The sequence below is a fragment of the Salvelinus alpinus genome, chromosome 20 (genome assembly GCF_045679555.1).
Source record: "Salvelinus alpinus chromosome 20, SLU_Salpinus.1, whole genome shotgun sequence".
Taxonomy (NCBI): domain Eukaryota; kingdom Metazoa; phylum Chordata; class Actinopteri; order Salmoniformes; family Salmonidae; genus Salvelinus; species Salvelinus alpinus.
The window spans coordinates 51,366,524-51,392,459 of record NC_092105.1 but is presented as its reverse complement, the minus strand read 5'-3'; the positions used below and the strand labels follow the sequence as shown (position 1 = coordinate 51,392,459).

Below are 25,936 nucleotides of genomic sequence, written 5' to 3'. Positions count from 1 at the left end.
CGAGAGCCGTGCGTCCTCCGAAAAACGACACCGCCAAGCTGCACTGCTTCTTGACGCAATGCTCGCTAAATCCGGAAGCCAGCCGCACCAATGTGTCGGAGGAAAGACACCTGGCGACCATAATACTGTGCATTGCTCTCTGTCCCAGCTTTGATGCACCTGTACTGATCTCGCATCTTGGATGATAGCAGAGTGAACAGGCTGTGGCTTGGGTGGTTGATGTCCTTGATCATCTTTTTGGCTTTCCTGTGACATCGGGTGCTGTAGATGTCCTGGAGGGCAGGTAGTTTGCCCCCGGTGATGCGTTGGGCAGACCGCACCACCCTCTGGAGAGCCCTGCGGTTGAGGGCGGTGCAATTGCCGTACCAGGCGGTGATACAGACCCGAAAGGATGCTATCTGTGCATCTGTAAAAGTTTGTGAGGGTTTTAGGGGCCAAGCCAAATTTCTTCAGCCTCCTGAGGTTGAAGAGGTGCTGTTGCGCCTTCACCCCACTTACTGAGTGGGTGGACCATTTCAGATCGTCAGTGATGTGTACGCAGAGGAACTTGAAGCTTTCCACCTTCTCCATTGTGTTTCCATCGATGTTAATAGGGGCGTGCTCCCTCTGCTGTTTCCTGAAATCCAAGATCAGCTCCTTTGTTTCGTTGACGTTGAGTGAGAGATTATTTTCCTGTCACCACTCTCCCAGGGCCCTCACCTCCTCCCTGTAGGCTGTCTCGTCATTGTTGGTAATCAGGCCTACTACTGTTGTGTCTTCTGCAAACTTGATGATTGAGTTGGAGGCCGCAGACATGGGTGAACAACGAGGTAGAGGTGTTGTTTCCTACCTTCCCCACCTGGGGGGGCGGCCCATCAGGAAGTCCAGGACCCAGTTGCACAGGGAGGGTTTCAGACCCAGGGCCCCGAGCTTAATGATGAGCTTGGAAGGTACTGTGGTGTAGAATGCTGAGCTATAGTCAATGAACTGCATTCTTACATAGGTCTTCCTCTTGTCCAGATGGGATAGGGCAGTGTTCAGTGCGATAGAGATTGCATCGTCTGTGGATCTATTGGGGCGGAGACAAATTGAAGTGGGTCTAGGGTGTCAGGTAAGGTACAGGTGACATGATCCTAGCCTCTCAAAGCACTTTATGATGACAGAAGTGAGTGCTACGGGCGATAGTAATTTAGTTCAGTTACCTTTGGTTTCTTTGGTACAGGAACAATGGTGGACATCTTGAAGCAAGTGGGGACAGCAGACTGGGATAGGGAGAGATGGAATATGTCCGTAAACACTCCAGCCAGCTGGTCTGCGCATGCTCTGAGGACGCGGCTAGGGATACCGTCTGGGCAGGCAGCCTTGCGAACCTTTTAAAGATCTGGCCATTTTATTCAATTTTCACCTAAAATGACCTACCCAAATCTAACTGCCTGTAACTCAGGACCTGAAGCAAGGATATGAATATTCTTGATACCATTTGAAAGGAAACACTTTGAAGTTTGTGGAAATGTGAAATTAATGTAGGAGAATATAACACATTTGATCTGGTGAAAGATAATACAAAGAAAAAAACATGCGTCTTTGAAATGCAAGAGAAATGCCATTGTATCACTTAGGAGTCTAGCCGCAATTTAGATTTTGTCCACTAGATGGCATCAGTGAATGTACAAAGTTTTAGACTGATTCAATTCAGTGAATGTACAAAGTTTTAGACTGATTCAATGAACCATTGTATTTCTGCTCAAAATGTTGAATCAAGACTGCCCAAATGTACCTAATTGGTTTACTAATACATTTTCAAGTTCATAACTGTGCACTCTCCTCAGACAATTGCATGGTATTCTTTAACTGTAATAGCTACTGTAAATTGGACAGTGCAGTTAGATTAACAAGAATTGATGCTTTCTGCCCATATCAGATATGTCTATGTCCTAGGAAATGTTCTTGTTACTTGAGTTTAGTTTGAGTTTGTTTTTTAAAGGGACCGTGCATATTAATCAACATTTCAGTAAAAGTGCCGGTTTTTAGCCAGCCGGCTAATTTTCAACCGCAGTCCCTGGGCAGGTTATTAAAAACAATTACAATACAGACACTCAATTTGCAGTGAGCACATGCAGAGCATTGGACAAGCAAGACATAGCATCAGACAGAGGAACATAGCACAAAAAGCAACAGGACAAAATCCATAAAAGCAACAATACAAGCTATGGATTATTTCACAAATCTGATTGACCTTTAGCCATGTCTTCATGTTTTTTGTGAAAGTGTGATAGGTGGTGCAGTTATGTGTGTCTGATGGCAGTGTATTCCAGACATGGGAAGCTCTCACCGAAAAAGCGGATTGACTAAAGGTGCTTTCCTTAAGGGAACTATACAGTCACCTCTCATGGCAGACCTTGTGGATCTACTACATTTTTTACATTTAATCTACTGCCATATGTTTGGGTTTTCTGTTTAACAAAAGTACTGAGTAGAGGGGGAGCCAGGCCATTTAGGATCTTGAATACAAGACATGTGTCGGTGTATTGCAAAATATTTTCCCAACTCAGGAGCTCATGCTTTCTGAGGATGTAACAGTGATGATGGCTATTGGGCTTCCTATCAAGCACTTTGAGAGCCTGTTTGTAGACAGACTGAATGGGTTTTAATGTTGTACAGTAAGCTTGGGCCCAACTAGTCAAGCAGTATGTTAAGTGGGGGAGTATCATAGATTTGAAATACAGTTTTGCTACCTCTGTAGTCAAACACTTTCGTATAAATCGGAAATTAGCTAGGTTGAATTTGGTTATTTGAATTACCTTTTTCGCCTGCTTTTTAAAAGAGTGGTTGGAATCAAGTATGATGCCAAGGTACTTAAAATCAGATACCACCTGGAGCTTTTCCCCTGACACATAGACATCTGGCTCAGTAGCATCTGTTGCCCTCTTTGTGAAGAACATGCAGACAGTTTTTTTCACATTGAGATGCAAACACGAGTCACAGAGCCACTTTGTAACCTGGACCATTACAGTAGTGAGTTCTTTTGCAGCTTGTTGTTTGCTCTTTGCATGCACATATATCACTGTATCATCTGCATACATTTGAACTTCAGACCCAGTACAGACAGAAGGCAGTATTGACCCGTACCCTTGGGGCACGCCCACATCATAGCTAAGAGTGGGCGACAGCTCATTGCGCACTCTGACACAGAGTTCTGCCTTCAAGGTATGATTTCATCCATCTCAAGACATCGGGGAAAAAGTTGACTTGGACAATTTTGTGATGAGAACCTCATGGTTAAGAGTATCAAAAGTCATCCTTAGGTCCAGAAACACAGCCCCAACAACGCCCCCTTTGTCCATCTTGGACTTCACATTTTCCAGAAGGAAGCAGTTGGCCATTTCTGTGAAGTGTTTCGCTCTGAAGCCAAACTGCATGGAGTGGAATGTGAAGGGGCTGTTGTTGAGGTGGGCAATCAGTTGTTCTGCTACACACTTTTCAACAACCTTCGACACCACAGGTAGTATACTAAATGGCCTGTAGTTACTCACGTCAGCAGGGTCACCCGATTTAAAGATGGCCATTATTATGGCCGACTACCATACCCTTGGAAACACCCCCAGACCAATAGATGTGTTGGTGACCTTAGTAATGGGGCCAATGAGTGACTCTTTGGAGTTTTTAAGAATGGTAGAGTCCAGCCCAAGCACAGCTTTGGCTTTAGAGTTCTTTAGTGAGCTAATCACCTTGTTCACCTTTGACTCAGAAACCTCTCTTATGATGAAGACAGGTTGAGTGTCATTTACTAGCACTGAGCCCAAGAAACCAGTGGAGTGGTTCTGTGTCAGTACCCTGACAGAGTCAATAAAGTAGGAATTGAAGGATATTGCTATTTCGACTGCATCCTGTGTTAGATTGTTATTCACCATGATTTCACTTTTTGCAGTGTTACTATGTCTTTCCCTGTTAACTTTTTTAGATTCTCCCAGATCAATTTATAATTCCCCTTTGCTTCACCATTTATGTTAATAAAAAAGCTTGCCTTGGCCTGTCTGATTTCCTTCATCACCTTATTTCTCAACATGGTAAACCTACGTCTGTCATACTCTAATTTGGATTTTAGGGCTGACTCTCAGCTTCCACATCTGTATAGGACAAGAGATCATTCCAGTTAATTCCCTTAATTGCATTTTCAAGATAATTTAATTCACTCTTAGGTATTCTTAGTTGATCCGGCTTTCTAACAGTAGAGAGGTTAAACCTGCTCTTAGACAGCTTTCTGGCTATAAGTGTCAGATTATGATCAGATAGCCCAGTAACCATATTGAATGATTTGGTCACTCTCTCTGGTTTATTACTGAACACCAAATCAATCTGTGTTTTAGAGCAACAAGTCACCCTGGTTGGCCCTTTAACTAGCTGTGTAAGGTCAAAGGTATTAGTGATCCGTTTGGGGGGTTTCCTACCAGACTTGTCTTCATTATTAATGTTAAAATCTCCCATTAAGATGACCTCTTTCCCAAAATCCCATTCCCTAAGCATGTTATTAAACTGATCAAAAAACACACTTTTGTCGGAAGGTGGTCTATACATTCCAGTAAGGGTAAAAGACATTTGGGGAGACAGTGTAACGTTCAGGCCAATACATTCTAGGTCATTATCACATGACCACTCAATTTGTTTACATCGGATATGTTCTTTGATGTAAATCATCAGACCCCCTCCTCTTCCTTCAATCCTGTCTCTCCTGAAAACATTATAGCCAGGCACAATCAAAGCAGCATATGGAGTTTTTATGGAGCCATGTCTCTGAAAGGCAAAGGAAGTCAAGGTTGGAGTCTGTGAGAAGATGTTGAATTTGATCACTTTTTGGATTGACACTGCGAATGTTCAAGTGCCCCATAGTAGTCCATTGGGATTAGCTCGTGGATACCAGATGACTCGAGAGTGATTGACACATTGAAAAAAGTAAAATTTTTGGTGTTTTCTGACGGCTGGGTTTAGGATGTTTTGTTTTGATTAGGGGCAGTTTGGTAGTGCAATTAACTATCCCTCCCGCTTGCACTGAATGCAGGGAACTAATTAAAACAGCGTGCATACCAGAAGCAGAGTCAGGGAACGCATATAGCAACTTGGGTATGTTTGAAGAGTCAAATTCCATCTTGGAGCCGGGTGACGCGAGAGAAACTATGGGACCATAGCACTCACCCAAATCCGCAGTGGCGACGATCAGTGGACGAGGCCATCCTCTGCTTTCCACTTCAGTGAGTATCGCTGGCTCGGTGATGTTAGGCCCAGGATTGAGTTGCACATCCCCGGAGAGCAGGAGGGTAGTGAACAGGTAGTTTAACAGTTTCCGATAAATGATGGACTTGTGTTTGTTACGCCTAAGCGGTTCAGTGGAATAGGGAGCAAGATAGACTTGGCCATTATTCAGAACATTATGGTATGCTGTGTACTGTCCGCTCCCGTGGAACAGTGAACCAACGTGTTTGGTGTTGTTATTCTCCGGCAGTATATTGATTGCGTCATCACAGAAAGGACGCACTGAGATAATCAGTAGAGTGGCTACATAACTGACAATCATGGCAATGTACTGGAGATAAAACACATAATTGCGCTTTAACTCTTTGCATGAGTTACTTAGCTGGGGTCGGCGTACACCTGATGTCTTTGATAGAATAACAGCATCTGTAGGAGAAGCGGCACCTGCCGCACCACCCTCCCTTCCGTCTGCCATTGCTGCAACATCATGCTAATCACATTAGCCTACTTTAGCTCAACCGTCCCACGGGGACCCACCAATCCTGTAGAGGTTTTTAACACACTTAAATGTCTTACTCACGTCGGCCACGAATAAGTAGAGCCCACAGTCCTTGGTAGCAGGCTGCGTCAGTGACACTGTTATCCTCAAAGCGGGCGAAGGAGGTGTTTAGCTTGTCCGGAAGCAAATGTCTTTCAACTGTTTGTGTGTGTGTGTGTGTATTGCAGGCCCTCAAGGTATTGTCTGGCCAGAAAGCCAGCAGCAGTAGCAGCGGCAGCAGCTTTAGAGAAAGAGACAGTAGTTTTGGAGAGAGCTGGTACAGTGAGAAAGACGATCTATTCTCTATACTGAGAGGAGGAGAAGGAGGAGGTGGAGGACACAGAAGAGGGGACTCTTTGGATAGCTTGGACTCCCTGGGTTCTAGACCACACAGCAAATCCTCTAGCAACACTCTCAAAGGCAGCAGTGAGGGTATGGACATACACACACTTGTGTGTACTTGAGTGTGTTTTGGTTGTACTTTGTTATGCTTTGTTTTTGGCTCTTAGTAGTATATCTCTATATCTTAGTCTGAGATCTTGAGGAGTAGTGATTGTGTTAACGTGATGGTATTTGAAGAGCAGATGGTATTGTTTCCTGGGTACTATCTGAGATTATGTGTGAAATTCACACTGAGCATGTTGATTTTACTGATACCGGATCTTTGTTGACATTTGACAGTGTGTGGACTATTCTATCGGTTAAAAGTCTCTCAGCCGACACTAAAATTGGATATTTTCATAATACAATGTCTTAGTCTCACTGTAAATCAAATAATGTTTTGGGATACAAAAACATGTAGCATCAGTCGAAGAGAGCAAACTACTTATAAAAAGAAACACATACCGCCCTCTAGTGGTTGATAAATATAACTATATTTTCTCTTGGAAACTTGTTACACAAACAGCTTTTTTCTACTTTTATTTAATAATAGTTATTTCAATGAAGTCGAATAGGTTTTGTTTTGGTTGGTGTTGTTTAAGGCCCAGGAGAGCAGGTCAGTAATTAGAGAGAGAGACTTTCCAGCAGTTTGCAGAAAGGATATCTTCCTTAATTGACCCCCCATAAATGTAACGAATATAAACCAGGAGCTGTGCCAGGCCTGCCATATCTGTTGACTCATCCAGCTGTAATGCATAGAATTCACTGGCTTGTATGCGAAGCAGTAATTGTTTCAAAACATCTCCTGCCATGTCACTGACGTGTCGTGAAACAGTGTTGTTTGATGAAGTCATTGTCTATATAGTTTTTTTGACCTTTTCCCCCAGCATTGTCCCAGCCATATCCGCGGAAGCAGGAAGAATTAAGTCCTTCACAATAGTATGGGGCTTACTTGTCCTAGCCACTCGGTAGCTCACCAAATAAGACGATTCTAGCCCCTTCTTATTAATGGTATCTGTTGCTTTTAAACATGTCTTACTACTCGAAAGTCATCTTAATTCTCGCTCCAAAAACTCCCTGTGGTTCATTTTTCAAATTGGTTGTGGCTGAGGAAAGGCACTACTTCCAATATAAGTGAACCCCAAATCAATGTCGTTCTCATCATTTTTGCACCACTTCGATGGTCCAACGACGCTGTCTGTTGTTCGGTGCTTTCCCGGGTAACGGGGCAGTAGCTCTTCGGCTGCATCAGATTTACAACTGTCAGTGCCCATGCTAGCTGGGCTAACAACAAATGTAGAATTACTGATGCTAGCATTGGATGTGGTCGTGGAAGCAGAACAACTTGTGTCGTCGACAGGTGCAGGTGTAGTACTGCTGGTAGTAGCAGTACTATCAGTAGAGCTGGTATGTGTCTCTATGGACGCAGGCCCTATTTTTTTGAACCATTGATCCATTTTCGAGCAAACGGAATGAGCAGCAGCTACGTTTGGCTACATACGGACCGTTAGTGGAATTCCCGCGAGAGAGTAACGGTTACTGTGATTGGATGTTCATTATTTGACTAGGCTACCTGTATTTGACATTGTGGTGTTATTTTGCTGAACACTAGATGGTTTCATTTTATTTTTGGCAGTGAAACGAGGCTACTCAGGCGAGAAAAACATCTCACCCAAATGTATAGCCCTGTTGGAAAATATAAATTGACTGTTTGAAAATGTGAAGAAATATATATTTTTTAACTGTATTATTTGGCGTACCCCCTACGGCATTGCGCTTACCCCTGGGGGTACCTCAGTTTGGGACTACTTGTTCTATCTTAATATAACAGACAATCATATTATACACAACACTAAAAAGACCTCTACTCCCCCCCCTTTCCTTTTCTCTACTTTTCTTCCTTACTGGACCTCTCAACTCTACCCTTTCCCATTCCACTTCTCTCCTCTCCCTTCTCGTCCCCCGTCCCTCCTCCAACCTTCCCTTTCCAATCTCCACTCGGCTATTCTCTCGTTTACCTCTTATCTCCCCCTCCACAACCCTCACGAGACTTCTCCCTCTTTCTACTTTTTCTCTCCTCTTACACTTCCCTCCCCTTTCAATTTCCCCTGACCTTCCCTTCCCCTTCCTCTTCAATTTCTCATCTCTTCCTTCTCTATATCTCCTCACTCCCTTAGGTTGTGGGAGTGACACGGAGGTGGACTCAGTCATCAGGATGGCGGCGGACAGTAACAAGGATTCGCTGCACTACCGCCGCTCGTTGGTCATCGCACCCAAAACGACCACGCAGTTCAACCAGTTCCTGCCCACCAAGGACAAGCCGGCGGCCTACGTGCCAGCGCCGCTCCGCAAGAAGCGGGCCGAGCGCCACGAGGACAGCCGCCGAAGCTGGGCCAGCCCCATGTACACGGAGGAGGATGGCACCTTCACCAGGTAGCAGAGTCATACACACACCTGTAGCTTATACACCAGAAATCAGCTACCTCGAGTCGTTATCCACAGGTGCTGCTCTAGCAAATCCTTTCGGATATACGAAGGGCCTATAGGAGTGTAAAATGTTCATTCGGGTCTGTTCACTGGTCTGTCAATGGTTAAATCGTCCAGAAGGGTGTGCCTCAATTCCATTTTCATTCAGTATAATTCAGGTGAATTGGTATCCTTCTGTTAAATGGTAATGGTAGCGAGCCAAACCTTGCCACCCAGTTTCTTTGAACGTTATGAAACGCCATTGCAACACAAGCTATAGTAAGCTAGCTCTATAAGCCAGCTTTGTTTCTTTCACACCGAATAAAACGATTGCTTTGCACTGGTGAATACTGTATAAGACATGGATCTGACTCTATGTGGTTTAAATCTACCGTATGCCATACCCTGATCCGTGCCCTGTCTTTACACACTCCTCTCCTATCATCTCCACTGTCTTTCTGTCTGTCTGCTGGTTGGTTCTCCCATGGTTGTGTATTGTGTTCCCATGGTTATGGTTGTGTGTGTGCACTGTACCATCATATGTTGCGACTAACCTCGGAACACTGACCTCTGTGAGACCAGGTCCGAATCCTCCAACAACAGATGCTTATCCCAGGATTCCCTGCCCGCCGCCCAACTGCAGTGGGCGTACGAGTACGAGAGTGGCAGTGACGATGATTCTGACACCGAGCGGCCGGACCCCGACCTCGTTCTGGACGACCTGGCCAGCCGGCGCTTCCACAGTCCCTCCCCTGCCCTGCCTACCAACTTCGCACTACCAATCGGCCCTGTGGAGGCCGGTAATGCCGTGGGATTAGGAGGAGGGGGAGGAGTGGTTTCAGTGGCGAAAGGAGGGACCTGGCCAACGATCACAATGACCACAAACACGAACGCCCCACCGCCGCAGACAGTGACCTGCCTCAGGTCAGAAAGCCTGATGCCGTGGGATCTGACCAGAGCGAGAGAGAGAGAGAGCGCTTCTTCTGTTATGCCTGCCGGATGAACGAGTGTGGGAGAAAGAAAGAATGAGAGAACGAGAGAGCGCTTCAGTTTGCATGGTTTTCTAGAACCATGAGTGTAGCAGGCCACCTTGGTCTTAACTTGCCGGCTCTTCTAACTGATTGATTGAATAAGTTTGTTTTGTTTGTGTGTTTGTTTTGTTTTATTGTTTTGTTTAGTTGTTTTTGCTCGTTCCTCTTGCAGTTGGATTTGCAGTGACTGAGTGAGTGACTTGCCATCCGAAATATCCAATTTCACATTGATTCGATTTCATTTACTTGATTTCATTTAATTTACTTGATTTACTTTAATTTACTTGATTTACTTTAATTTACTTTAATTTACTTGTGTTTTTTGTTTTGGTTCTGCCTTGTCCTCTAACTCTATCCTTGTGTGCTCTCATTGGAGATTGTGTGCCGTTTACCCAAGGATGTTCCAACACCATACGCTCCTTGCTCTGCCTTTTGATTGCTTGTGTGCACTTCCTGATAAACCCTTTCCCCTCATACGATTGGCTGGTCTCTCTTTCTCTCTCTCGAGTAGCAGCAGTGGGCCAATGACACCGATGTGCTCCCCCCAGCCTCAGATGGGCTCAGTAAGGGTGGACCACCACCGCCCTCTCCCCACTGATAGCCTCCTCCGACAGATGTACGACGATTCTGAAGACGAGGAAGATGATGTTGGGTATGCTGACCCCGTTCAGGACGACCTGTACGCTCGCAAAGTGGGTGCGTCGCCCAAGTCAACTGTCGACGTGTCATATGACAGGTTTCTGCCCAAGTTCTGGACGCCCGAGGAGGACACCCACGTGCAGAAGATCAAACTGGGGTCCCAGAGGAGACCCTGGTACAAGAAGATCCAGGGCTTCAGGTCTGTGGACATACTGACAGGGGGAGGGGGGACGATGCAAAGAGGGCCAATGTTAAAGACCGCACAAACACTTACAGCGTCATACCCCATAACACAGATTTAACGTCATCATTTAAAGCACTTGCATTCCATTCACATGTTCATACTGTACATTTCAAATACTATATAAAACATTAGTACATACAATACCAACATTTACAAACCACACACATCATCTCTTTACTCTTTCTTACATTCACTATTTCTAATGGCACATCCCATTCTTATTGCTAACAGTACTTTATCACTCTATCACCAACTATTTTCATTATCTTTCTATCACAGTTTCCTGTTTCTATCTCTTTCTATCACAACATTTTCCAGTGATTCCCTATAGTCTGTTTAATGCATGTGATTCTAACATCATTCACAAAGCTTTCATTTGATTGATAAGTTGGGTCCGCACTGCTGTGGGGAACTATTCTACTCTACTTTTACACTACTTCACTGTATTGATTCCACCTGTCTGACTTCTGCTTCTCCGTTTCTCTCTTTTCTTCTCACTTTGCCTTACACTCCCTTTCCCCACTCTATTTTCCCTCACTTTCCCTCATCGATCCTTCTCTCTCTCCCTCTCCCCCCTCTCTCTCTCGTTCTGTCTCTCTCTCTTTTCTGCACCTACTCCTCTCTGGGGCCATAGCCGAAAGAAGTCTGGCGGCTCATCCTCTGACGACTCTGACTGCGATGTCAGTCACTGGCTCTCCTCAGCCCCTTCCGGCCCCTCCCCCTCCTCTCACCCCCATGCACCTGAAGGCTCCACCCACACCAGCCTCCCTGCTGCAGGTCAAAGGTCGATACAGCTGCTCGATTGACTGTGAAATCACAGGAGCACTGGTCTAGCGCATTGCCTTAAAAGGGCAGGAGTTCTGATTGGCTGCCCTCCCTCACGTACTAACAGCGATACTGTGCTAAAAAGCTACGCTAGTAACTGTGCCCTAACATGCCTTGAAAAGCAGTTTTGAGAGTTATACCAGTTATACTGAGGTATAATCGCTTTGCTGTCTTGCTGTTTAGTCCAATTTGCATCAGTACATATGTTAAGATACTGTACTGTGTTTGCCAAGCACTTACGGTTTGAATAAGCTGCTTCAGAATGCAAGGTCCTCAGTTTGATGCAGCCCTGTTTTGAATCAAACAGCCTTCCATTTTTTTTATACCTCCTTTTCCTAGCTCTTTCTGCTTTCCTCCTGTTCTACTTGCATGCAACTCATCAACCCTCTGTCCTCTCTCTCCTTCTCCTCTCTCTTCCACCCCCCCCCCCCCCCTCCTCCAGTCCTTACAACACTCAGCCACAACACACTGCCCTCTACCAGCCCCCCAAAAAGCAAGTCACCAACATCCCATACTTTGAGCGCTTCCCGGTGGTATTCCCTATGATCGACCCCACCTCAGGCCCTCGGCTGTTCAAATGCGAGAAGCGTCCCCTTCTGGGGCGTGACAACCCCCTGGATCCTCCAGAACAGTTGGATGAGTCCCTGGCGAGCATCTTCCCTGACCTGGAGAATGACGACATGTTCGCCCGACGCACCCAGGCCTTCCACTCCAACCCGGAGCTGGCTGTGCTGAAAACCCGGGTGTGCGTAAACCACTTGTCCGGCCACCTCTACGCCTCGAACCCCCAGCTCAACATTGTCACCCAGCCGCAGACGCCGGGCAAGGATAACAAGACCGTCATCCCCGACATCGAGCGGGACGACTTCATCTTCCGGAAGGTCAACCAACCCCAGGGTGGTCGGCGGCAGAGACCACTGTTGGGTGCGGCCGACAGCTACAACCCGATGACCATCCCTGAGCCCTGGGCACTGCCTGCCAAGCTCCAGGCGCGGCTGCTCTGCGCCCCCTCACCTTTGACCCAGGAGGTTGAAGCTGAGGGCGGGGAGAACCATGAGGCAAGAGGAGATCGTGATGGGCACCCTAAAACGGACGACATGTTGCTGAGGAAGTTTGGGGTGGTGCTCGGGGTGGGGGTGGGGGCAGTGCGTGTCCAAAGTCAGCGGTCATATCTAGGTATGTCGGCCAATCAGATGGGTCCGTCGCTGCCCACTTCCTGTAGCGAGGGTGACCTGCAGAAGATGGTGGCGATTAGGGAGGCGAGTCGGCTGAGGTACAAGAAGAGGATGATGATCGAGAGGTTAGCCTTTCTGAACAGTTAGGAACAAAAATGGCTGCTGAAAACAACGATCCCGCTACAGTGCCTGTTGCTCTCAGGGCAAATCTCATATGGCACTCCAAACCCTATATAGTGCACTGCTATGGGTGACAGGTAGCTTAGCAGTTAGAGCGTTGGGCCAGTAACCGTTGCTGGTTCAAATACAAGGTGAATAATCGGTCGATGTGCCCCTGAGCAAAGTACTTAACTCTAATGTGCTCCAGGGGGCGCTGTACTACTTTGACTGACCTGGAGCCACATAGGTCTACCCTATAAGGCTCTAGTCAAAAGTAGTGCACTATATAGGGAATAGGGTGCCATTTGAGACAGAGACCCAAATCTCCGGGTTGTGTATTGTTGTTTTCTTCTTTAACCCCCACACCCCCCGCACACACACCGGTGCTGTTCACTTCTAAGAACCCTTTTCTGTCTGTTATTGAAGTGCCCTAAATCGCATGTGGATATGCATTGATACGGAGTGGTGCTTATAGAAGGACCTCATAGAAGGAAATGTCAATGAACTATATTGAGCACTTCTCTACCAAAAACAAACATGTGCCTTTCACACTAACTGCAACAAATTGATAAAAGACAACTTTACCGTAAATGTATTTTTAACACATAAACCCAGTGGTGGAAATGTAGAAAAATAACCCACGGTTATGTTACCTCAGCTTTTGAGAAAGTGGTTTGATTGATTAGGTCAAACAAGTGACTTTTTTTTACGCAGGTTGTGGTATTTTCTGAAACCATTCAAGCGATACGATTCTGAAGCTCTAAAACGCAACACCCTATTAAGTAAATGACCTTTCTGTACAACTTGTATAACTGCTGCTAACCTTTTTTTAAGTGCTAATTCTAGACACCACCACATGAGTACTGTCGCCAATGCATTGACCAAAAATGTATACGTCCATCAGAATTAACACCACAAGACCCTATTCTGTTTTACATTTGTTTGTTTTTTTGTTTTTGTTTTTCTGCTCATGGATTGCCTTTGCCTGTGAATTTAAAAATACTTTGTTCCCATGCTTAATAAAAATAGACAAAAACAGACTGAAAACTGGTGTCATGGAATCAATCGGAGGTGGTTCACGAATGGCGAAGTATGACATCACCCTAGCACCTCTATTTGCCTTGGAATAACACAGTGTCTCTCAACATCAGAGAACTTCACACTGACTTGGAGGAGCAGTATGAGCACAGTGGTATGAAAAGGGATTTGAACATGAGTAAGATCTATATAGAACTCAAGCTATTAACCCCACACTCACGCTCATGGACAGACGCACGTAACATAGGATGGTACCGTAACATCTGTCGAACAGACGGGGATGAGACGACTAACAAGGAACATTTGGCCCATGCTTTGGCTGAGAGTTTCCGTTTAGGGGGGTGGAGACTTCGCTAGTCTTGTTAGTATCTTTTCTCATAAAATACAGTATATTATCTCCCTCCTGAACCTAATCAAGCATCTTATGCAATTATGCAAGATTTTAGTTCTGGGTTTCCGAGATGAATCCCCATACTTACCCCTAGACACTGCACCAAACCTGGGTTGTAAATACTATTTGAAATCATTTAAAATACTTTAGCTGTGGTCAATTGAGCTTGCCTGGCGCAATGGATTCAATAGAGAATTCTGCAAACCCCACCCACATGGCACTCCAGGCACTGGCAGTCAGGCTGAAGTAAACTCTCAAAGTATTTGAGACATTTCTAATAGTATTTCAACCCAGGTCTGCACAGCAGAGGTAGATGATGATCATAGAGCGTACGTTTTTTAATAAGGAAGACAGACATGAAAACCTAGACTGAAATTCCCCATCGTCGTGTGAGGGGATGAAAGCTGGTACCTGCCACCCTTGGCAACGTGAAAACACAGACGCAAGGAATATTGTACCAAACACTACACTTTTGACTGCTTTAATACACTATAAGTACAAATACTTGTGATTTCTTCAAATGAGGGGACCAAATAAAGAAATGTAGCTTCCCTGTCCAAATACATATGGAGGTGAGTGTACATATGAAGCACACACACTTTCCCTCTCACAAACTCACAATCACACTCACACTCTTTCTATTTCTCTGTGTGACACACTCACAAAACAGGCCATTCACACATGGGTCTGAGGCGTCTGGATGTATTTCCCTCACACATGGAAAACTCCTGTAGAGTTTCCAGTGACGTCACCCTAGCTGTGGTCTCGAAGAGATGAAAGGAAGGTGTCACTCGAACTGTGATACACGCTCACCTTCAATAAAAAGGACAGTGAAACCCCAGGAGAACGAAGCTGAAGTGGAGTGGTACTTAACCATTATGTGTCCATCCATGCACTTTACCTTTTCCCCCTACTATATGAATCTTGAAGACAGAGGCTGGAGGTAGCAATCCCTTACCACAGGTCTAGGATTAGATTCCCAATCCTAACCTTAGCCATTAGAGGGAGAGAAAAACTCCAGACACTGGTTAGGGATCACTTCACCTCTACTTATTCCCAGAGTAGGAAAATAAATTCTGGCCCAAATGTGACTTTTTTTGTCTGTGTGGTTCTCTTTTCTGGTTCTCCTAGACTGCTCCAAAAGTCTGACGTTGCTAGCGATGGGTGAGTTGATTATGTTGGTTCCCAGGAATGTGGCATGGTCGTGTTCTCTCCACGGCCTCCCCCCAACCATGCAATCACAGTGCCTCCTTCCTCCTTTTGCCTTTGTGTTGCTGCTCTCATTTACCAGTTCCCTCACTCACTGGCTGACTGCTATACTTTGAGTTTGTTTTATTTTTACAGGGACAGTGCACATTAATCAACGTTTCAGTAAAAGTGCCGGTTTTAGCCAGCCGGCTAATTTTCAACCGCAGTCCCTGGGCAGGTTATTAAAAACAATTATAATATAGACAATCATACGATGACACTGACACTTTGTTGGGGATTGAATGGCGCAGGGCCGAACCAAGGGGGATGGGACACAGCATTTGACAAGGCAACAAAGTGGAGTGAGGGGATTGTACACACAATACCAATATGCTGGGTCAACCAAACATACTGTATGTTATGTGCAGCTGAGAGTTTGAAAATTGTTGAAGCACAGGTTGTAGGCTACCGTGATGGTTGGTTTTGTGTGACAGACAGACAAGATAGAGAGACATTGATAGCAGTATGATTCAGAAGTTTACAGGGAAGTCAAATGCAGGGAATGTTTTTGGACAACTTTGAATGCTTTGAGTGAACAAGCGTATTTTGCAGAATGGGATGGCTGAGATATACTGCATGGTTCGTCTAACCCATTAGGCTAAAACCGCATTAAGCTTGTGTTTAGTGTGACTCAACTGTTGCTTATTTTGTTTGCTTACTAATACCTAACTAAGAAATTTGACAAATGGGGAGCATGTTTTGTTTGTACTACCTTTTAGTCTTAATGGTGTTATGTGGATGAAACTGATTGTTTAATCTTCAATGAATGTTGAATCTTGTTTTTTGTTTTCTGTGTTCTTACAATAAACGTTTGTGTAAAAGTATGTTTCAGTTTATTTAATTGAGATTTACTTTAACAAGCACTTTTGCTCCACACTTTGAGTGCATTTATGATTGGCATGTGTGTCGCATCTGTGATTATAGTAGATTTGGAGTGTCTGTTGATACATACATCTGTAGCCTACTTTATGACCGTAAAGTCAGTCTTGTGCACTGTAGGTTTATGCTCCTAACTGATGGTCCAATGCATGTAACTGAGTTGACACTGATCTCAACCCCGTCTTTAAACCCTCTTCCTCTTCTCTGGTGGTGTGTAGGAGCAAATCAATGTCAGACCTTGCGGTGGACCAGGAGGCCCTGAAGCAGGTGCGCTACGAGGAGCTACAGAAGATCAGAGAGCAGGTCAAGGAGAACGAAGACCAGTGGCAGGATGTGAGTATATGAACCTACGACGACCACACACATGGGCTGTGTTCAGTAGGTATAATGTGACAAAATATTTTGAAACACTAAATGAAAATTAGTGTTTGTTATTGGATCAGGTAGTCTTAGGGTGTATTCACTAAGAACCAAATGGAAGCAAACAGGACGAAACTGGTAAGAACCCACCTGAATTTGTCCAATAGAAACTTTAGTTTGCATTGCAAAACATTTTTCTACGGTCTGCACTAATGAATATACCCCTGGTATTCTCACCCTGTGTCAGTCCTTTGGTTAGGTTTGGTTTGGGGGCAATAAACCCTGCATGCCCCACATATCCGTTCAACACTAGCGGTCCCCACCTTACAAGGGGTCGCACACACTCAACCCAAAAGACTGTTAATACACTTGACTTGAACCCTCCCTCATGAGGGCTACATTAACGTAATAATCATGACATAGCAGATTGATTAAAAAAAGTATATATGTATATTTTTATTGCACATATAAAGAAATACAAATTACAAATTGAACAGATACATCCTTTTATCTCCCTATACCAGTGGTTCCCAAACGTTCTATAGTCCCGTACACCTTCAAACATTCAACCTCCAGCTGCGTACCCCTTCTAGCACCAGGGTCAGCGCACTCTCAAATGTTGTTTTTTGCCATCATTGTAAGCCTGCCACATACACACTATACGATACATTTATTAAATCATTTTCCATACATCGTTTTCATGCTAGTGAGGGCCGAGAATCCACTCTCACATAGGTATGTGGTTGCAAAGGGCATCAGTGTCTTAACAGCGCGATGTTCCAAGGCAGGATACTCTGAGCGCAGCCCTGTCCAGAAATCTGGCAGTGGCTTCTGATTAAATTACACTTTCACAGTTTCGATGAGGCTCTCTTGTTCAGATATCGGTAAGTGGACTGGAGGCAGGGCATGAAAGGGATAACGAATCCAGTTGTTTGTGTCATCCGTTTCGGGAAAGTACCTGCGTAATTGTGCACCCAACTCACTCAGGTGCTTCGCTATATCACATTTGACATTGTCCAGTAAGCTTGAGTTCATTTGCACATAAAAAATTATACTTTGATGTCCTTGTTAATGCAGACAGAGAAGAACTCCAACTCCTTAATCATAGCCTCAATTTTGTCCTGCACATTGAATATTGTTGTGGAGAGTCCCTGTAATCCTAGATTCAGATCATTCAGGCGAGAAAAAAGATCACCCAGATGGGCCAGTCATATGAGAAACTCGTCATCATGCAAGCGGTCAGACAAGTGAAAATTATGGTCAGTAAAGAGAACTTTAAGCTCTTCTCTCAATTAAAAAAAATGTGTCAAAACTTTGCCTCTTGATAACCAGCGCACTTCTGTAATGTTGTAAAAGCAAACACTGTAGTGTCCGAAACGCATTCCTTTGGCAGCAAGAGCCTCTCGGTGGATTCTGCAGTGTATCAAGAATCAACAATATCCTCTCCTATTATCCTGGTTTCCAGCGGTTTGCAGAAGAGGATGTCTTCCTTAATTGACCCTCCATAAACGTAACAAACGTATACCAGGAGCTGTGCCAGGCCCGCCACGTCTGTTGACTCATCCAGCTGTAACGCATAGAATACACTGGCTTGTATGCAAAGCAGACATTTTTTCAAAACATCTCCTGCCATCACTGACGTGTCGTGAAACAGTGTTGTTTGATAAAGGCATTGTCTGTATAGTTTTTGGGCCTTTTCCCCCAGCACTGTCCCAGCCATATCTGCGGCAGCAGGAAGAATTAAGTCCTCCACAAAAGTATGGGGCTTGCCTGTCCTACCCACTCGGTAGCTCACCATATAAGACACTTCTAGCCCCTTCTTATTAATGGTATCTGTTGCTTTTAAACATGTCTTACTACTCGAAAGTCGTCTTACTTCTCGCTCAAAAAACTCCAGTGGCTTACTTTTCAAATTGGCATGTTTTGTTTCTAAATGTCTGCGCAAGAGTGGTTTCGTCGAGTTGTGAGATAGTACTTTTGCACATATAACACATTGTGGCTGAGCAAAGGCACTACTCCCAATATAAGTGAACCCCAAATCAATGTGGTTCTCATCATTTTTTGCGCCACTTCAATGGTCCAACGACCCTGTCTGTTGTTCGGGGCTTTCCTGGGTAACGGGGCAGTAGCTATTCGGCTGCATCAGATTCACAACTGTCAGTGTCCATGCTAGCTGGGCTAAAAACACATGTAGAATTACTGATGCGAGCATTGGATGTGGTCGTGGAAGCAGGACTTGATCTGTACCATAATGTTGACAGAGTAAGTCTGATTCCCGATGTTGACACTGCCTGGGAATATTTTTATATGAAATGTGTGTCCATTTGTGATAAGCATGCGCCTGTGAAGAAATGTTGAATCAGTGGAAGGGACAATCTCTGGTTTTCAGATAACTTGGCAGAATTCATTACAAAGAGAAATATATATTGGGCTCAAGCTAGACGTACACATGCTCCTGTTGACTGGGCCTCCGTCAGAGCGCTAAGAAATAAATGCACAGGTTTGATCAGGAAGTCCAAATCAGATTACTATTTCAATGCAGTCACAGAGAACCTAAACAACCCTACCAAGTTCAGGAAGCTAATCAAATCAGTGTCAGGATCTAATGTATCCTCAGACCTTCCTGACCATTTAATTATGGATTCTAATGAAAGATAAAGCTGATATTGTAGGGGGTTTTAACAAGCACATCATATCTGTTCAGTTGTTAATAATGGTGGGGCCCAGGCCTCTAATGTAAGCTCTGTTACAGTCAACTATGATATAGGCCCTCATGTGAACCATTTTAACTTTGAGCCTGTTTCCTATACTGAGATCTATAAAGCACTAAAGGCAATGGACACTAACAAGTCTGCAGGTACAGACAATCGGGACCCCTACAGTGGTTCCTCCTTTAAAAGTTGTGTCATACTGCGGCACACCCTGCGTCATTAAATTCTCAGCCATTTCTTCTGTTACTGCAAGTTATTGCTAGTTTTACCACCAGAGTGCATCTTTGAGAAGCATTTGATAGTATTCCATATTGGCATTACCAGAGAATGTAAAACCTTTTTTGTAATAACATAGTATATGGGATTGAGTTTAAGAAATTTGGCTTAATTAATTTGATTAATATTATGGTGTTTCCATTCAGAGAAAAATTGTCCGTTTGTAAATTCAGACTGTTTTGCTGTCTGAGCGCAGTAGGGTTGATTTGAGCGTTCTGGCCTTAGAACGGCAGTCAAGCACCCAAGCTGCCTTTGGCTAGCTACTTCTAGACCTGTAGCGCCTTGTACCAAATGGTAGTTTGGACCTCACTTTATACGCGCAGAAAGATTTCAATGTGTTCATTGACAAAGCCCTTTCGGGTAAACTCCCTCTTTACCTCTGTAGTCTGGTCTCCTTCAACACCAGCAGTTACTATACCCGGTCATAGGTGGTTTTTACTTAAAGTCCCCAGGACATTCACAGTATTAGGCAAGACTGCCTTTTCTTCTTGTGCACCAGAGGCATGGAATAGTCTACAATCCATGCTTAATCTAGATATGTTAGTGCCACTGAATGAATTTAAAATATTGATGGGAGACTCTGTTATAGAGGAGTGTAAATGCTTTTTTTAGGCTGGATCATGTTGCGTTGTATTGTATATTTTAATTATGTAATGTATTGATTGTTGCTCTCCCTTGAAAAAGAGACTCTGGGTCTCAATGGGCTTTTCCTGGTTAAATAAAGGTTAAATAAATAAAATGTATGTGTACATACTGTAAATATGTATATTTATATATTATTATTTCCAATTGTATGTTTAAATTTATTTTATTTTTGTATGTATGCTGCTTTTGTTGTTAAGGGGAGGGAGGTGTTTCAATAAGTATATCAATAAGTATATCCCGAAGCCGAGGGTGGTCTGTAGCAACCGACAACAGCGATGTAGGAGTACATACTACAGACATACATACACACATATACAGTACCAGTCAAAAGTTTGGACACACATACTCATTCAAGGGGTTTTCTTTATTTCTACTTTTTTCTACATTGTGGAATAATAGTGAAGACATCAAAACTATGAAATAACACATATGGAATCATGTACAGTTGAAGTCGGAAGTTTACATACACTTATTTTGGAGTCATTAAAACTCGTTTTTCAACCACTCCACAAATTTCTTGTTAACAAACTATAGTTTTGGCAAGTCGGTTAGGACATCTACTTTGTGCATGACAGAAGTAATTTTTCCAACAATTGTTTACAGACAGATTATTTCACTTCTAATTCACTGTATCACAATTTCAGTGGGTCAGAAGTTTACATACACTAAGTTGACTGTGCCTTTAAACAGCTTGGAAAATTCCAGAAAATGATGTCATGGCTTTAGAAGATTCTGATAGGCTAATTGACATCATTTGAGTCAGTTGGAGGTGTACCTGTGGATGTATTTCAAGGCCTACCTTCAAACTCAGTGCCTCTTTGCTTGACATCATGGGAAAATCAAAAGAAATCAGCCAAGACCTCAGAAAAACAGGTACAAAAGTATCTATATCCACAGTATAACGAGTCCTATATCGACATAACCCGAAAGGCCGCTCAGCATGGAAGAAGCCACTGCTCCAAAACCACCATAAAAAAGCCAGACTACGGTTTGTAACTGCACATGGGGACAAAGATCGTACATTTGTGGCAGAATCATGTTGTGGGGGTGCTTTGCAGCAGGAGGTACTGGTGCAATTCACAAAATAGATGGCATCATGCGGTAGAAAATGATGTGCATATGTTGAAGTAACATCTCAAGACATCAGTCAGGAAGTTAAAGCTTCGTCGCAAGTGGGTCTTCCAAATCGACAATGACCCCAAGCATACTTCCAAAGTTGTGGAAAATGGCTTAAGGACAATAAAGTCAAGGTATTGGAGTGGCCATCACAAAGCCCAGACCTCATCCTATGGAAAATGTGTGGGCAGAACTGAAAAAGTGTATGCGAGCAAGGAGGCCTACAAACCTGACTCAGTTACATCAGCTCTGTCAGGAGGAATGGGCCAATGTTTCACCCACCTTATGGTGGGAAGCTTGTGGAAGGCTACCTGAAACATTTGACAATTTAAAGGCAATACTACCAAATACAAATTGACTGTATGTAAACTTCTGACCCACTGGGAATGTGATGATGAAAGAAATAAAAGCTGAAAGAAATAATTCTCTCTACTGTTATTCTGACATTTCACATTCTTAAAATAAAGTGGTCATCCTGACTGACCTAAGACAGGGAATTTTTACTAGAATTAAATGTCAGGAATTGAGAAAATCTGAGATTAAATGTATTTGGCTAAGGTGTATACAAACTTCCGACTTCAACTGTAGTAACCAAAAAAGTGTTAAACAAATCAAAATATATCAAAAGATTCTTCAATGTAGCCCCACTTTGCCTTGATGACATCTTTGCACACTCTTGGCATTCTCTCAACCAGCTTCACCTGGAATGCTTTTTTCAAAAGTGTTGAAAGGTTCCCACATATGCTGAGCACTTGTTGGCTGCTTTTCCTTCACTCTGCGGTCCAACTCATACCAAACCATCTCAACTGGGTTGAGGTTGGGTGATTGTGGAGGCCAGGTCATCTGATGCAGCACTCCATCACTCTCCTTCTTGGTCAAATAGCCCTTACAAAACCTGGAGGTGTGTTGGGTCATTGTCCTGTTGAAAAACAAATGATAGCCCTGCTAAGCGCAAACCAGATGGGATAGCGTATCGCTGCAGAAGGCTGTGTGCCTTGAATTCTAAATAAATCACTGACAGTTTCACCAACAAAGCACCCCCACACCATCACACCTCCTCCTCCATTGTTTCACAGTGGGAACCACTCATGCGGAGATCATCCGTTCACCTACTCTGCATCTCACAAAGACACAGAGGTTGGAACCAAAAATCTGAAATTTGGACTAATCAGACCAAAGGACAGATTTCCACCAGTCTAATGTCCATTGCACACGTTTCTTGGCCCAAGCAAGTCTCTTCTTATTATTGGTGTCCTTTAATATTGGTTTCATTGCAGCAATTCGACCATGAAGGCCTGATTCACATAGTGTCCTCTGAACAGGTGATGCTGAGATGTGTTAATTGAAGTCTGTGAAGCATTTATTTGGGTTGCAATTTCTGAGGCTGGTAACTTTAATGAACTTATCCTCTGCAGCAGATGTAACTCTGGGTCTTCCTTCCCTGTGTCGGTCCTCATGAGAGCCAGTTTCATCATAGCACGTGATGGTTTTTGCAACTGCACTTGAAGAAACTTTCAACTTTCTGGAATGTTCTGGATTGACTGACCTTCATGTCTTAAAGTAATGATGGACTGTTGCTTCTCTTTGCTTATTTGAGCTGTTCTTGCCATAATATGGACTTGGTCTTTTACCAAATAGGGCTATCTTCTGTATTCCACCCCTACCTTGTCATAACACAACTGATTGGCTTAAACACATTAAGAAGGAAAGAAATTCACCAAATTAACAAGGCACACCTGTTAGTTGAAATGCATTCCAGGTGACTACCTCATGAAGCTGGTTGAGAGAATGCCAAGTGTGTGCTCCTACCTAACGCAGTAATTTATTTTGTAAATAGAATTTTGCTATTGTAAATGAATCTGCAGGTAGCTAAACCAACCAGGTTCAATGTTAGCTAGTTAGCTGTAACTAACAATGCAAATGTCTCTGAGATATGAATAATATTACTACACAGATCATACACGTAACATTTGCTAGTGATCCAGCCAGCTAACGTTAGCTAGCTAACAGTACACATTAACTTGAAAGGAAAACAACTTTCTTACAAAATTAGAAACGTGTAATATCTGAATATGTAGCTAGCTAGACTTCTCTGCCACGGATGCCATGGTTGCCTTAGTTTGAAGATGTAATCCGTATAGACAGGTGTTATATACAACAGCCTTCTGTGTGTTCTCTTTTTATAGCCGTCTGCATATTTGCAATCAAACGGCAGAATTTTCTCCATCTCCTTAGCTGCCATACTCTAAATCCACCGTGCATTCCACTGATTTCCAAACTCGGTCCTCCAGAAAGTGGAGAGCAACACCTTTGCAGTTCTACTACGTGATATCTTTCAAAAAAGCCACGTTAGAAAGGATTACCTACACATACTGTCCAGCTCATATTATAGACAGAAGCACGCTACATGGCAGACCAATCCAAACTCATCTCTTGGCATGTCCAGCCCACCCATTATCTCAGCCAATCATGGCTAGCGGGAAGGTTATTTTTCTGTGGCTGAACCAACTAGGCTCGTAATTTCACAATTTCATTTGTATTTACAGATGGCATACACGTTTGTTATTAAAGCACATGAAAGGTCACAAAAAAAACGCCTTTAGATTTTTTTTATAAAGTTTATGTTCAAATGGCTCTCCTGTGAAGTACTGATGCGCATCATGAAATGAGTAACATTTTAACAGATTGGATTCTTCCAGCTAAGGAGAGAGGCAGACTATCCCAGCATTGTAAGTCTGCTTTAAATCGTGTGACTAGACTCGCAAAGTTAGTTTCATGGAGGGTAGCCTGAGAATGTGTTATTTTCACACCTAAATAGGAAAAACCAGAGGGCAATAGATGGAAAGGCAGGACTCCAGGGGGAATTTACTTGATCGGGAAAACATTTTCTGAATGTTCAATTTGTAACCTGAGAATGATCCAATTGTGTTTAAAATATGCAGAATGTTACCGACAGAGTTCACATGGTTAGTGATATATAATAGTAAATCATCTGCATACAGTGACACTTTGTGTTCTTCACCAGCTTGGTGGATTCCATTGAATAATGATGATAATTTCAAGGCCAAGGAAAGCGGTTCTATCGAAAGTGTAAAAAGGAGCGGGGAGTGAAATGGGATGATATCCACCACATTCTGACAGATATTTTTTGAGTAAAAGTGAGAGAGAGGCTTGAGTTTGCGTCGGTGGGAAAGAGCCCTGTGATAACGAGTCGGTGAACATATCTAATAGTAATGGGGCGAGTTGAGGAAATCGACAGAAATCCGTAAGGGCCTGGGGCCTTGCCACTTTGCATTAACTTTAGACCCTTTGTTATCTCATCTAGGTGCAGAGCGTTATCCAGAACTTTATTCATGTCCATATCAATGGATTGTCTAAAAAGTTGTCCATAGCCATATTGTCTCATGGGGGGTTCGGATTTGTAGAGGTTTGAATACAACGACACAAACATTGAATAAATATTAGAGGAATCACTTGTAAGATTACAGGAAGAGTCATATCCCTGAGAGATAAGATGAGATGCTGACTGGCGTGTAACTTTACCCCTAACTACATGTACAAAATAGCTCAACTAACATGTACCTCCGCACATTGACTCGTTACCGGTACTGTCACGCCCTGATCTGTTTCCCCTGTCCTTGTGCTTGTCTCCACCCCCTCCAGGTGTCGCCCATCTTTCCCACTTATCCTCTGGGTATTTATACCTGTGTTCTACCTGTGTTTTCTGTCTTTCTGTGCCAGTTCACCTTGTTTGTTCAAGTCAACCAGTGGTGGTCTCTGCTCCTTTTTCCCAAGTCTCTCTTTTTCCTCATCCTCCTGGTTTTTGACCCTTGCCTGTCCTGACCCTGTACCCACCCGCCTGACCACCCTGCCTGTCCCTGAGCCTGCCTGCTGTCATTTACCTGCTCCTGTTACAATAAACATTGTTACTTCACACAGCCTGCACTTGGGTCTTACCTTGATTCCTGATAAGTACCCCCTGTATATAGCCTCCATATTGTTATTTTATTGTGTTACTTTTTATTACATTTTTTACTTTAGTTTATTTAGTAAATATTTTCTTAACTCTATTTCTTGAACTGCATTGTTGGTTACGGGTTTGTAAGTAAGCATTTCACGGTAATACAACAGGTGTAGGCCTTACAGTGAAATGCTTACTTACCGGCTCTACCCAATAGTGCACAAAAAGTATTAGGTGAACAATAGGTAAGTAAAGAAATAAAATAACTGTAAAAAGACAGGCTATATACATTAGCGAGGCTATAAAAGTAGCGAGGCTACATACAGACACCGGTTAGTCAGGCTGATTGAGGTAGTATGTACATGTAGATATGGTTAAAGTGACTATGCATATATGATGAACAGAGAGTAGCAGTAGCGTAAAAGAGGGGTTGGCGGGTGGCGGGACACAATGCAGATAGCCCGGTTAGCCAATGTGCGGGAGCACTGGTTTGTCGGCCCAAATGAGGTAGTATGTACATGAATGTATAGTTAAAGTGACTATGCGTATATGATAAACAGAGAGTAGCAGCAGCGTAAAAGAGGGGTTGGGAGGGGCACACAATGCAAATAGTCCGGGTAGCCATTT

The 25,936-nt window shown here is 43.7% G+C and overlaps 2 protein-coding genes across 6 annotated transcripts in view; both read left to right on the top strand.

Moving 5' to 3' along the window:
- Positions 1-25,936, top strand: part of LOC139547060 (LIM domain only protein 7-like) — a 98,585-nt gene that overhangs the window by 40,217 nt on the left and 32,432 nt on the right. For 2 of the 5 annotated variants that reach the window (XM_071356115.1, XM_071356114.1), the window contains exons 3-5: positions 8,323-8,578; positions 15,245-15,277; positions 16,459-16,573. In XM_071356115.1, coding sequence (XP_071212216.1) covers positions 8,361-8,578; positions 15,245-15,277; positions 16,459-16,573 — 366 coding nt within the window. In that variant the 5' untranslated portion in view covers positions 8,323-8,360. Of the gene's footprint in view, positions 1-5,952; positions 6,197-8,322; positions 8,579-15,244; positions 15,278-16,458; positions 16,574-25,936 lie in introns of all 5 variants that reach the window. The other 3 variants (XM_071356116.1, XM_071356117.1, XM_071356113.1) reach the window with 2 other exon arrangements.
- Positions 11,328-13,731, top strand: LOC139547061 (LIM domain only protein 7-like). The gene has a single exon (XM_071356118.1). The coding sequence runs from the start codon at positions 11,632-11,634 to the stop codon at positions 12,670-12,672; it is 1,041 nt and encodes a 346-aa protein (XP_071212219.1). The 5' UTR covers positions 11,328-11,631; the 3' UTR covers positions 12,673-13,731.

Excerpts from the sequence above, each read along its gene's own strand:
- LOC139547061 (XM_071356118.1), top strand. The coding sequence starts at position 11,632 with ATGCAGCCCTGTTTTGAATCAAACAGCCTTCCATTTTTTTTATACCTC.